This window comes from Macadamia integrifolia, chromosome 8 (assembly GCF_013358625.1).
Source record: "Macadamia integrifolia cultivar HAES 741 chromosome 8, SCU_Mint_v3, whole genome shotgun sequence".
Lineage (NCBI taxonomy): Eukaryota > Viridiplantae > Streptophyta > Magnoliopsida > Proteales > Proteaceae > Macadamia > Macadamia integrifolia.
In genome coordinates this window covers 23,011,652-23,024,715 of record NC_056564.1, presented here as the reverse complement: position 1 = coordinate 23,024,715, position 13,064 = coordinate 23,011,652, and the positions used below count along the sequence as shown (strand labels likewise).

At 37.5% G+C, this 13,064-nt stretch overlaps 2 protein-coding genes across 3 annotated transcripts in view; one reads left to right on the top strand and one right to left on the bottom strand.

Moving 5' to 3' along the window:
- Nucleotides 1-4,347: 4,347 nt before the first annotated feature.
- On the top strand, nt 4,348-9,218 carry LOC122086547 (protein NRT1/ PTR FAMILY 4.6-like). Its single transcript, XM_042655455.1, has 5 exons — nt 4,348-4,489; nt 4,658-4,763; nt 4,984-5,201; nt 7,365-7,805; nt 7,945-9,218. The coding sequence occupies exons 1-5, from the start codon at nt 4,487-4,489 to the stop codon at nt 8,914-8,916; spliced, it is 1,740 nt and encodes a 579-aa protein (XP_042511389.1). The 5' UTR covers nt 4,348-4,486; the 3' UTR covers nt 8,917-9,218.
- A 210-nt stretch (nt 9,219-9,428) lies between these two features.
- Nucleotides 9,429-13,064, bottom strand: part of LOC122086548 (protein arginine methyltransferase NDUFAF7 homolog, mitochondrial) — a 6,049-nt gene continuing 2,413 nt past the window's right edge. The window contains exons 7-10 of one of the 2 annotated variants that reach the window (XM_042655456.1): nt 12,425-12,477; nt 12,107-12,329; nt 10,022-10,130; nt 9,429-9,925 (exon numbers count right to left, since the gene is read on the bottom strand). In XM_042655456.1, the coding sequence (XP_042511390.1) occupies nt 9,663-9,925; nt 10,022-10,130; nt 12,107-12,329; nt 12,425-12,477 (648 nt within the window). In that variant the 3' untranslated portion in view covers nt 9,429-9,662. Of the gene's footprint in view, nt 9,942-10,021; nt 10,131-12,106; nt 12,330-12,424; nt 12,478-13,064 lie in introns of both variants that reach the window. The other variant, XM_042655457.1, reaches the window with a different exon arrangement.

Genomic DNA, 13,064 nt, shown 5'->3' with positions numbered 1-13,064 from the left:
AGTGTGTGTGTGTGTGTGTGAATATGCATGACAATAATTTTACAATAAGATTAATTTAAAAAAAAAAAACCAAATATGATTAATACCTATAATTGCATCTCTCATATTTAATTATTCCAAAGACAACAGAACATTATGATAAGATGACGTTTGATGTTCCATGGGTATTTGGGACAGAAAATATTCTTGTAATTCTACCAATATATATATATATATATATATACATATATATACTTGTAATAGAACTCTTATAATACCATTTATTAAAACTAGAGGATGACACATAGATGAAGGCCAAAATTATGTGAAAATTTTCACCAAAATAAATGGATGTAAATTAATATATAATCTTGAAAATAAAATAAATAAAAGAAAATAGCTAGACTTTAAATGACAGTTGTAGAGTAACATCAAATTTCCACATTGTTATAATTCATACTAAATATAAGTATTTTTTTTTTAAAGTAGAATTTTGTTACTATAAAATTAGAAAGTTTTGGATTCAGTTGCAACAATTTTTGTTACTAATGAATTTCCATTGTGGTTAACAATACAACATTTTACATCAGAAATAATTTTTCACTCACACAACAAAAATTATATTAAATTAAAAAAATAAACATATATACTAACCAGATTCTATATGGATTGGTACTCACATTGACACTAAGAAGGAATTATATATAAACATATATTAATATATTAATCAGATTCTATGTGGATTGTTACTCACATTGGCATTGAGAAAGAAAAAATTTGAAACATGTCTTTTATTTTTTTGGGGGGGTGTTGGGGTGGAGAAAGAAGCATATCTTAATCACCTATACTTATCAGATTTTATGTGGATTGGTACTAAGATTGGCATTAAGAAGGAAATATGAGCATATCTTAATAACAAACACTAACTAATTAAAAATACTGCCAGTGATCAATAAATTATGTGCCCTTCAGCTACACTGTGTATATTGACTCTTAACTCATAGAGTGGGGGCCTCACTAGACAACAACATGCCCCCTGTGTTCTTGGAATAATTTTTGGATAGAATTCCTTGAAACCATCATAGCTAGCCTTTGTAAAGAGAGAGAAAAAAAGACACAGTAGGGGACATCTGATTTATTGGATCATTGACTTACTGATGGGAAAAGGTACTTTAATTTAGTGATTTTATAAATAAAAAATAAACAAATTATCTATTATTTTTCCCTTTTTCTTTTGAGTGACTTCTTAGGCAGGAATATTATTAGAAAAGCTGTATTAAAAATAATCAAGTTGATTTGGAACAATAATAAATTAAAAATAATCAAGTTAATTAGATATTTCTTTAAGAATATTGACAGTTAAGATCAAGTGACTGGTCTTCAATTTTTGGGCTAATTACTAATATGTAACTTGATGTGTTAACTACTGGAGACTCAGCCCCACAACCTGGTTTTCAGTTCTTTTCTTTAGAGCAATTGAAGTGGTAACACGCCCAATTCAACATAACCTGATACAATTTTCAAACACTTGATTTTTTTTTTTTTTTGTATGGGCATGCAATGAGTTGACTCACCCAGTCTGTCTAAGTTCAACTTGAAAGAATTTTTGTAAATGGTTCATCAGACCATTCTCTTAATCAGAATAAGGAACCCACAAAAATTGACTTTTGAGTTTTGATTGAAAGCTCCTTCAATGTTTAATGCTTAACTGACAAACTGACCTATTATAATTTAATGACCAAATCACAATTGAGAATTAGGTGCAAAAAATAGGTTGGAAGCTGCCCCAACCTGGGCCAATCCACTTACAATGTATCATACACTCATATTGTCCCTAAATTCAGGGGTTCAAACAATGACTAGGTCAGTTCAGATTCTCTATGGGCCCAGTTTGGTATTTTGATTCTTAATTAAATCATAAAATTAATGAAACCTACCTGGATATTCAGTCATTGATCATGGATTCTTCCCAAGTTAGGTAAGGTTGAGGTAGAGGCCAGAGGGCCTGTGTCAGCAAGACAGGGAATTAGGTAGGGATTAGATCCCCTTGGACTGTGTTTTTAAGACACTTAACCCTTGCCCACTAGAGAAGCCAAGTGGACTAGAGGGAGTGGGGGGTGGGCATATCCAGAAAAGCTTGACTTTGACCCATAAATCTTGACTTGACTTACTTTCATGTCCATGCTTCCATGACCAGAGAGACAAGAAAGACCAGAGGTGTAGCTTTACAACCCAATTAGCCCACTCGCTTAATGTAATCTGTGAGCATCCTATCCTGTGAATGATCAAGAAGCTGAGATCTATTGACCATTAGATTAAGATTTATGAATCAAGATGAATAGTTACATATTGGATCATGTACCCATGCCCATAATAGAAGGATAATATTGTTTGTATTTGTCTATTGAAGATGCTTAGAAGAACCAGATTTTCTTCCCCCTTATCTCAATACAATATAATAAGCTAAGAGGAAAATGGCCAAATGGAAAACCCTTTTTTCTGGATAACCATTTTCTGCTACTGCATATAGAACCCTAACCCAACCAACATGTCTTAAAAGGAGTTGTGGGGACATCACCCCTTTAATTTACTATTCTTTTGATCTACTTGGTTTTTGTGTCTTTTAATGAGTTTTCACTATATATTTATTTTTGGTGGCCAAGGATAATGCTCAACAAACAAGACCAAAAAAATTAACATCAACTTGCCTACTAGGGCAGGAGTTGATTCCTTTTCTTAATTTATTTTTCCCATCTTTCTTTTTCCCATCTTTCTTTTATGGATATTAACTATCTTTATAACCAAGCAATCCAATCCTAGATAGGAGGAACCTTATTTCCCACATTCTTACTTACCTTTCTTCTGAAGTATGGCTTTATTGTGGAGAGAGAGATTATGTGTAAACTAATAATGTATTCCAGAAAGGTAATTTCTTATTGATACCTCTAGAGTTGGTAAAATGGAATTGCACCCTTTATAATTTTTTGGTTGCCCCACTAATAATAAGTGGCCCTTTTGAGTGGAGGGCAAAAGATGTAAAATTACACCTAAGTTCTAGAAGGATTGAAATTTTGCAATTTCCCTAAGGTTTTTTTTTTTTTTTTTAACCTTAAGAAACAACATAGGAGGGGCATTTTTTTCTTAAAATTCCAATTTTTTTCATCCCATCCCAGGTAATAATTTGTTACATGCACATGCACATGGGTGATTATCACATAAGTAGGATGGTGATAGACTGGAAGGGGGGTAAGTAGTTGTAGGAGTCAATAGTTACATGTAATTAGGAATATAGTCTAAGTGGTTGTAGAGCCGTGGGATAATGTCATAATGGGGTGGTGGTGTTACGTGGGAGTTGTGGTGTGTAACGGTTGTAAATCCTTTCTTAAATATTAGTATCTAAATGAAGTAGGTAGAATGTTTTAATCCCTATTAGGGCCTTGAGGACAAGCCCATTATTTAAGGGGTGAGGGAGTTGTTACGTGCTCATGCACATGGGTGGTTGTCATACACATAGGATGGTGATATAGTGGAAGGCGGGTAAGTAATTGTATGAACCAATAGTTACATATAGTTAGGAGTCTAGTCTACCTGTCTAAGTGGTTGTAGACTTGCGTGATAATGAGATGGTGGTGTTACGTGGGAGTTGTGGTGTGTAATGTTTATCCCTTCTCTCTTGCAAGATAGGGAAACAAACTCAATCGTCCACGTACGTATCATAATTGAGGCAGCACTAAAGATGCACAAGTAGTGAAGTTATTCATCATTCTATGTCTGATACTTAACATCCTATCTGTATCAATATTGTATCAGTACTGATCTCTGACGATACCAATATATCGATACAATACTAAAACTTAATACCATGTGCGGAGGTAGTTAATTTTCATTTCTAACCCACTAATCAAACATTTGGTGGGATTTCAAATTTTGATCACAAATTCCTTACTACCCTTGGTTTTAGAATCATTTATGAATAAGACAAGGGGTGTCAAGAAAGTAAGATTACAAAACCATAAGGACCAAGTTTCCGGATGAATAGATACCGTCTTAGTTTATTAGGGTCGGATGGGACTCTGTTGGACTTCGGATAATAAGGAGAGATTTATGACCCTAGATTCTTAAAATACACCTTTATTTAGGCTTTAGTAGTGGTATTTAGACAAACCCTTTAAGAAATGTAAATACAAACCCCTTTTAAGAAATGTAAATACAAACCAGAGAAACGATTTCCTCTTTCCATATGAGGGACTAATTATTAGAAGAAGCTGTTCCCTTTTAGGGTGGGATCAGATGTCATTTTCTATGGTGGCCTAGGGTCTCTAGACTTTTCTTCCATAAAGTTGGACCTCTCTCTCACTCCCCCTCTCCCTCCTTTCCACTTTACCACTCTCTCAAATCCTTTAAATTTGGCACCATCCCTCATCACTAGCTAACTTGTTCTTCGAATCCCAATTGTTGATTAGATTTAAATCTTCTTCCCAAGCAGTCGATCCAAAGAACTTAAGAGATGGTGGGTTCCTATTCCTCTCTCTTTTCTATTGTTTTTTTTTTTCTCCCCTCCTCTTTGGTTTTCCTTTATTTTAGCACATCATCATCTTCTTCATCATCATGCATGATATATGGTTTTCTTTGCTGCTCTTCCAACTTCCTTTGGTGTTGGTTGTTTCTGTTACTATAGGAAGAAGGACAACAGTTAGAGAGATGGGAAGGCTATGTAGACTGGAGGAACAGACCAGCTTTGAGAGGCCACCATGGGGGCATGCTTGCTGCCTCCTTCGTTTTAGGTATGTGTTAAGTCTCACTGCTACTACTACTTCTTCTTCTGCAGAGTTCAAATCAACTGGTCCTTCCATTTCTGGGTTTCTGCATAAGAAAGTAGCTATAGCCCATGTGTTATTGAGGTGATAAATGAATAAGTGTAACAAGGATGTATCTAACAAGGGCTTTGTTTTGTGTTTTTTTTTATCTGTCTATGAAAAACTGGAAATAAATAAACAAAAACAGTGGTGGTGGTATTGGAGAACCTGGCATACCTAGCCAATGCAAGCAACCTGGTCCTGTACTTCTCCATGTTCATGCACTTATCACCCTCCCTATCAGCCAACATGGTGACCAATTTCATGGGGACTGCCTTCCTCCTAGCTCTTCTTGGGGGCTTCCTGGCTGATGCTTTCTTCACTACTTGTCACATCTATTTGATAAGTGCAGTTATTGAGTTCCTGGTAAGCAATTTTTTTATTTTTTTATTTTTTTATTTTAATTAATTAATTTATTTTTTTTCAAATATATGAAATATGAACTCCATTTCTTTGTTTGGTTATTATTATGATTTATATTTTTGGATTGACCCAACCTCACTACGCAACCTTTGTATTTTAGTATAGTGTACTTGTCTTATTCTTGAAGTCCCAATGGAAAGAAAGAAGCTAAGAGGGCAAAATCTCTGTAGAGAGTGACATCTTTGGATTCACATAGGAATGGCAAAGGCAGTGCCATGTCCCAGACGGCTCAACCACGTGGCGTTTCGGTGGAGAGCCACTCATGGGGTTGCTTAAAATTGCCTTGACACTACTATATGGAATGTGGCCGGTGAGGAGAAGATGATAAAATAGTAAAATCACAGCACAGGTAGGACCGGCCGGCCATACGTGAAGACTATCAATGGGGCCCAGAACCCCACCTCCTAGGGCTCTTTAGCCTTAAATAACTTTGTAAGGTCCTTGTCATGGGTATTGTTTGATTCCGGTTCTAACCAACGGGATGATCAGTCTGGAAGAATCCGAGGCTGTATGGTGGGGGTTCACAGTTCATCCATGAAGGTGCACCACATGTTACATGTATGGTCTTGGCTCTTAGTACTGGGCTCTGGGCTCTGGGCTCTGGGCTCTGGGCTCTCAATCCTTCCCAAAGCTTCAACCAGCCAATGGCTGTTGGAAGAGTCTACTCCATTGAGCAATTAGAAACTTACAATTTTCTTTAATTAAAGATTGGGACAAGGGAGTTCAGGTCCCATTGTCATGGGCCTCATGGCCCACCTTTGAGAATTTTTAGTTAATTATTGAACAAAAAATTTTCGAATTCTCCATTGGATGGCCCAAAGCAATTGAGTGGCCGGATCCGCTGTGGGTCCCACTCCGATTAGTCGGTTAGTTGGAGAGAAATAAATCAGTTGAATATCCACCAACTTTAAGAGTGGATGTTACAGAAAATAAAGGGAAGGAGGTGGAATAAAATCAAAATAAATTGAAATATTTTAAATCATTAGTTTACATGATTAGTTATCTAATTTTAAAATATTTAAAATTTAATTATTAAATTTTGGATCGAATTTTCTGACCCCTATATAGTGATAAAAAATCTTTTAAACCATAGTTTTTAGTGATTGGGAAAATTCCTGGAATAATGTAAAGTATATATTGAACTTTATAAGGCAGAGAGAACAATGATATCCCAATAGCTAGATTTAAAAAAATAATAATAATAATAATAAAAAGAAAGCAAATTCGCCTTACATTTTATTAGTCCAAGTTTTTCTTAATCCATGGTCATTAGTATCATTAGATAACCAAAGCTGAAATACAAAGAGAAAAAATCATTTCAAACTCATCAATAGGAGATGAAAGTTTATTGATTGTCCCACCCTTAGTCACATCACCAATGAGTGGGTTGGGGATTCTTTCTCCCTCACTAATGACACAAAACTTTTGCCATTTTTTATTCTACTTCGCAAGCATATCCCTTTGATTTAAATTATAAATAATGATTGCATCTAAAAAAATATAATTACCAGCAATGATAAGAATTTTTAGGTAGAAGGCAAAGTTGTTCCATTACAACCTAATGGTTGTGGGTTCCAAGAGCATCGGATGCAATCTCCACACCTGGTCAATGAGAGGCACCTTTGTTCAAGGGATCGGTCATGGTCACGTCTTGTGTCATTTGATCGGCATGGATTAAAAAAAAAAATTAAAATAAAAACGAGGGATAAATGTGTTTGATTCGACCTGATTCTGCCTGATCTAGATCGGTATCAGATCAATATCCCAATACCGATTACTAAACATTGTTGGGAGGAGGCACTGGGGACCCTGAATGGTTAGTCAACATGCCTCTATAGCACCGGTGTGGGGATCGTCTTCCCTAATCATAAAGAGCAACCCAGTGCACGAAGCTCCCGTTACTTCAGGGTCTAGGAGGGGTAAATGTACACAGCCTTACCCACTGCTTCGTAGAATAGGTTGTTTCCAAGTTTTGAACATGTGACCAACATGTTGCAATAGTGCAATTTTTCCTAATCATAGAATTAGAAAACCATGCTTTTGATGTTGAGTTTGCAGTTTGGACTTGTTTGAGCATTTTTGTTTGAACCATGATGAATGTAACAGGGGCTGATAATACTCACAGTGCAAGCTCGCACACCGTCTCTGATGCCACCAACCTGCGACACGGCCAACCGGAACATTCCATGCCAACAAGTATCGGGTGGCAAGTCAGCCATGTTGTTTGTGGGGCTTTACCTGGTGGCACTGGGCGTTGGAGGAATTAAAGGGTCGCTAACTACACACGGTGCTGAGCAATTTGATGAGGCCACCCCACAGGGACGGAACCAGAGATCCACATTCTTCAATTACTTCGTCTTCTGCCTCTCCTGCGGTGCTCTCATTGCCGTTACTTTTGTCGTCTGGATTGAAGACAACAAAGGCTGGGTATGGGGTTTTGGGGTCTCCACGATTGCCATATTCCTCTCCATTCCTGTCTTCCTCTTTGGTTCAACCACTTATCGCAACAAGATCCCTACTAGAAGTCCTCTTACAACCATATTCAAGGTAATATAATAGCAGTGATGACACCCATCAAGCTCTGTACCCTACTAAACTTGTCCTACCTAAATCTCAAAGCACCTTAAGCTGTCAGCTTTGATAATTTTGTTCCTCTTTCACTGACTGATGCTAAATTCTGAGGCAGGTCTTGATTGCAGCAATGTGCAATGGTAGATGCTTTACAAAGAGCCCAAGCAATGCCATCACAAGCATGGTGACAAGCCCTCCCTACACAACCGAAGCTGATGAGTTGAAAGAGGAGACTGATGAGAAAGTTAGAACTCAGACCCCAACCCAGACCCTCAAGTTCCTTAACAAAGCTGTTAAAAGCAATCCTGTCCACCCAGCACTAGAATGCACCGTGGAGGATGTTGAAGCTGTCAAAATAGTAATCCATGTTCTCCCAATTTTTGCTTGCACCATCATGCTTAACTGCTGCCTTGCACAGCTCTCTACCTTTTCTGTCCAACAAGCAGCCACCATGAACACCAAGCTTGGCTCCATGAAGATCCCTCCAGCTTCGCTCCCAGTCTTCCCTGTCCTCTTTATCATGATCCTCGCACCTATTTATGACCAAATCATCATTCCATTCGCAAGGAGAATAACAAAAACAGAGACGGGGATATCTCATCTGCAACGGATCGGTATAGGGCTGATTCTCTCTATTGTGGCAATGGTGGTGGCAGCTTTGGTGGAGATCATGCGGAAGCGGGTTGCTACCCACTTGGAGCTGATTGGCTCTGAAGAACCTTTACCCCTTACATTATTTTGGATTGCCCTGCAATACTTGTTCCTTGGGTCTGCAGATCTGTTCACATTGGCCGGTCTGCTGGAATTCTTCTTCACCGAGGCACCTTCAAGCATGAGATCCTTGGCAACAGCCCTTTCCTGGGCATCGTTGGCCATGGGTTACTACCTCAGTTCAGTGCTGGTATCGATAGTCAATGGTGTCACTGGTACCTCGCATCACAAACCATGGCTACAAGGTACCAACTTGAATCATTACCACCTTGATTGGTTCTACTGGACGTTGTCCGTGCTAAGTGGACTGAATTTCTTGCACTATCTCTTCTGGGCCAACCGCTACAAGTATGGATCAACAAAAGCTGGTAACTAGGAGATTTGGAGATGTACAAGATGAGATGTAGAGCAGCAACTTCATAGGTGGCCTCTTGTCCATGTTAACCTCCTCATCTGCAGTAAATATGCTTGATGATGCATCGGGATCTTCCTTGGCTCTGCCATTAAGAGAACAAATAACCATCCCGGTTTATTATTTCTGAAATAGTTACACAAGTTAGGCACCCTTACCTTGTATTGTAGGCTATATCCTCGAACAAATCTTGTTTGAGAACAGTTCCTTTTGTTTTGTCAAAAATTCCAGTATTTAATGATGGTTCATGGGAATTATTCTTGTCACTGCAGTACCTTTGTGTTCAGATTTCAGAACGGATTATCCCCCCTCAAAAGTGCTCTTTTTCTTTCTTCTTTTTAAACAAGTTTAGATTAACCCTCAAACAATTCTTGACTAAGAGTTTTTGGCCATTTTCCTTCTATGATCTCATGCGAGGACGACAAAATATGGATATAATCTATTTTGAGACATTGTACACTATTGACAGCAGCAGATACATGTCAATAATCATCATTAAGAAAATGATAAATACAGATACACTGTTGTTTTGAATAATATAGATGAGAACTGAAGAAAAAGTCAAAAGTTTGGTATAAATATAGCCAAGGCAAAATTGAACAGTACCCCAAAGATGAAGGAAAAACAGGAAACATGTCCTTCACAGCAGGTAATCTGAGTATACATACTGATAGTTTAGATTATTCCACTCGCCTTTTATGTCTCAAAATTTATTCGAATGGAACTGGAACACCTTGCTTCTTGTTCACGATTGCCATTACCAAATACCGTGTACCCATACCAATGGGTGTTTGCTCATCAGGTCCCTCCCAGAATGGGGCTTCTCCATCCCCCACCAATTGCCAGTATCCTGTCCTCAGGGACTCCGCCTGCTCATCTGTGCAGTTTTGCAGCAGTGCCTCGACTCGGAAGTTTATACCAAGGGAACCCAAAAATTGAGACTGAGTAATTGGGCCATGAACTGATACATCACCTGTACAAATTTTGAACTGTTGAGAGTGATAAATCTTCTCTCAGTTTCACATTTCAACAAGTAAAAATTCTACTAGTGCTAATACAAGGATGGAACCTGAAGCTTCCTCCGCAGAATGCTTGATGGCAGAAAAATCAACATAAGCACTAAGGTCAGCTGTCCCAGGATTATCCAATATTTCGACAAACTTATGCTTCCGAATAGCCTGTGAAAGCATTTTTTTTAAGTTCTGAGGTAAGATGATCAATGTCAACAGATACAGAAACACATGTCTAACAGAAATCAACCGGCCATTTCATGTCCAAGATTCAGACAACAAATTAATTCACTGATCAATTGAGGTAGTTTCCTCTCCTACCCCATCTGCATGAATTACATGAGCAGTATCAGAAGCATGATAATACTATGACGCAGAGGTTTCATGCAGTATCAAAACAAGAATTATCAAAGTAATGTGAACCCTGATACGTTGCAGTAACTAATTTCTAGAAGACCTAAGCTCTAACACAACCTCTGGCATTTCTTGAGACCAAGAGGCTGCACTGTTTACAGAAAAATTTTCAACAGCAGATTATGATGACCATATGGCTGGCAAATACTCCCGACAAGGACTCAGAGGACTTAAAATTAAGTCTTAACTTAAAACCAATATTGAACCGTAGGTTCAGGTTGACACAGAAAACTGAACCAACCCCAAAACAGCTAGCAGGCTCTTCTTCTCTTTTTGCCGGAATTCTGCATCAATAGCCTACGAAAGTGGTCCATGATACAGATGACAAGGAAAACATTTGGTTTCCATCACAGTAAGTCTTCTAATAGTCAATAACTTATACACGGATAGCCTCCTATATACAACTCAACCTTATCGCAACTTAATGGGGCCAGGATCCATGCAAAACAAAGTAGGGGAACTGAGGTTCAAACACAAAAAAGGGAGAATGAAGTGAGGCAGAAATGAGGGGTATGAAATGGGATGAGAAGAGGGAAAAATAAAAAAATAATAAGAAAAAAGACCCTGTTTCACTTTCAACTCCACACAAAGCCATACTGATTATCAACCCTAATACATAGATGTCTTTTCTCACCACTTCTCCCAAAGTCATTTTAGACCTGTTGCCCTTTTAGCTCCTCAAATCTGAATCATATTACTCTTCTTTATCGACGCATCCAGAGGTATTCGTTGCGCATGCCTGTGCCACCTCAACTGACTTTATATAAACATGTCATTTATATGAGAGCTACGTCTAAATTAATTCTGATGTGCTCATTCCATATTTTATCCTTTTAGTTTTATACCACTCATCCATCTTGCCTTCTCTAGTTTTACCAATTATCCATCTCAACGTCAGTACAGCTACGTTAATTTTATTCTATGTTGTTTCTTCACTGCTCAACATTCAGCTATACATCATTGCTGCTCTATAGCTGTCCTATAATTTTTTTTTGTTGGAGTTTTGGGGAATGCGACAATCACACAACACTCCAAAAACACCTCTCCACTACATTCACCCTGCTCTAATCCTATGTGCGACATCATCCTATATTTCTCCTTTATTTATGATTGAAACTAGCGTCCAATAACAACTAATATTACGAAGAAACAAGTTTGGTCCAAGGTTATAACTGATAAGTAATATTTCCAAGAGGGATAGTTTATAGTTATAAGAATATATATATATATATATATATCCATTCATTAATTGTACATAAACATATACATATCGTTTGTCATTTTAAAATTGAATAGATATACTTCTACAGAGTGCACATGGTAATTAATCTCCAAGGGGTATAACATGGCAAGAGAAATTTTTTAAGGTAGTTATGTACAACTTGGCAAATGTCTTTGAAGAATTATGAACTTCTAGAGAAATAAACTGCCTAGAGTTCAAGCTGATAAGAGATGATATCATCCAATAAGAATACATGTTTGCACCATGTAGTCTAACAAATACCATCCAGTGAAAAGAAATTGTATTCCCTCCAAACTAAACAAATTCATGGGTGTCTAACATTGACCCCTCTTTGAACCTCAACAATTCACCTTAAACCCCTTAAATTCCCCTAGGCTGTCTTTCACTTCGTTTTCACCATGGGCAATTACTTTTAACAATTAAAGTAACTTACCAATATTATTTTTAATAATGTACTTTGAGCATGGTACAGTAGGAGAGTCCAAACCTGAAGACTAGCTGAAACTATTCCATTCATACCATAATCAATTATAAGAGCTCCACCACCATCAGAACTTATTCTCTTTGCAATTGTATGAGTCAGCTCCATTGCCTTTGGGCAAACCTCAATGTGATCAAGCTTAGCACTGTCTTCTGCTGCAGCCCACTTACACCGCTTCATCAGATAGAATTTTGCAGGTGTAGGCTGTGGAGATAGAACAAAACGAAACCTAACAAATGTAAACAAGTATAACATCAGATTACTTTCTAAAACCAGACATGTATGCAAAGACGTATATAAACAAACAGGATCCAGAACCCTTACTGTGAATTTTCTGCAACATCAACCATTTTCTCACACCAAACATGCGAAGCTCTCTGACAAATAATAGAATTCGGAGAAGGATGTGAGGGGGGGAAATTCCTAAACAACATTTACATGGGCATAGAGCACAGAAAATGAACAACAAATATCCCGATTGGAATTTGACTTCTACAGAGTGCACATGGTAAGAATTGGTGATATTATCCTATATCAATCGGCCACCAAGTTTCTTGTTGCTATTCTTTCATTCATATCTGATATATTTAAACAAACCACAGTTTGTTGTTTTTAAAACAATGAACAATATTGTCCTATATCAATCGGCCACCAAGTCAAGCCTCAGTCATAATCAATGAAGAAAGAATAGCAACAAGGATCACCAAATCTTGTTCATTGTTTTAAAAATCATTTTTTCCCATCTAGCAAGATTTCCTTAACTAATAAAGGAGGTTCCCCCCTACCCTAAAAGCATATGACCAAGTCTTTTGACTGCAATTCCTCAAGCACAAGCATATGAAATACGATCTTTCCCTAGTTATACATTCTCTCAGACGTGTCAAATTGAGGAAAGAATTTGTCTCTGAGCATTCAATTATATAAATATTCCAGTGGTTTAAATCTCTTTGTAGAATTCAAAAAA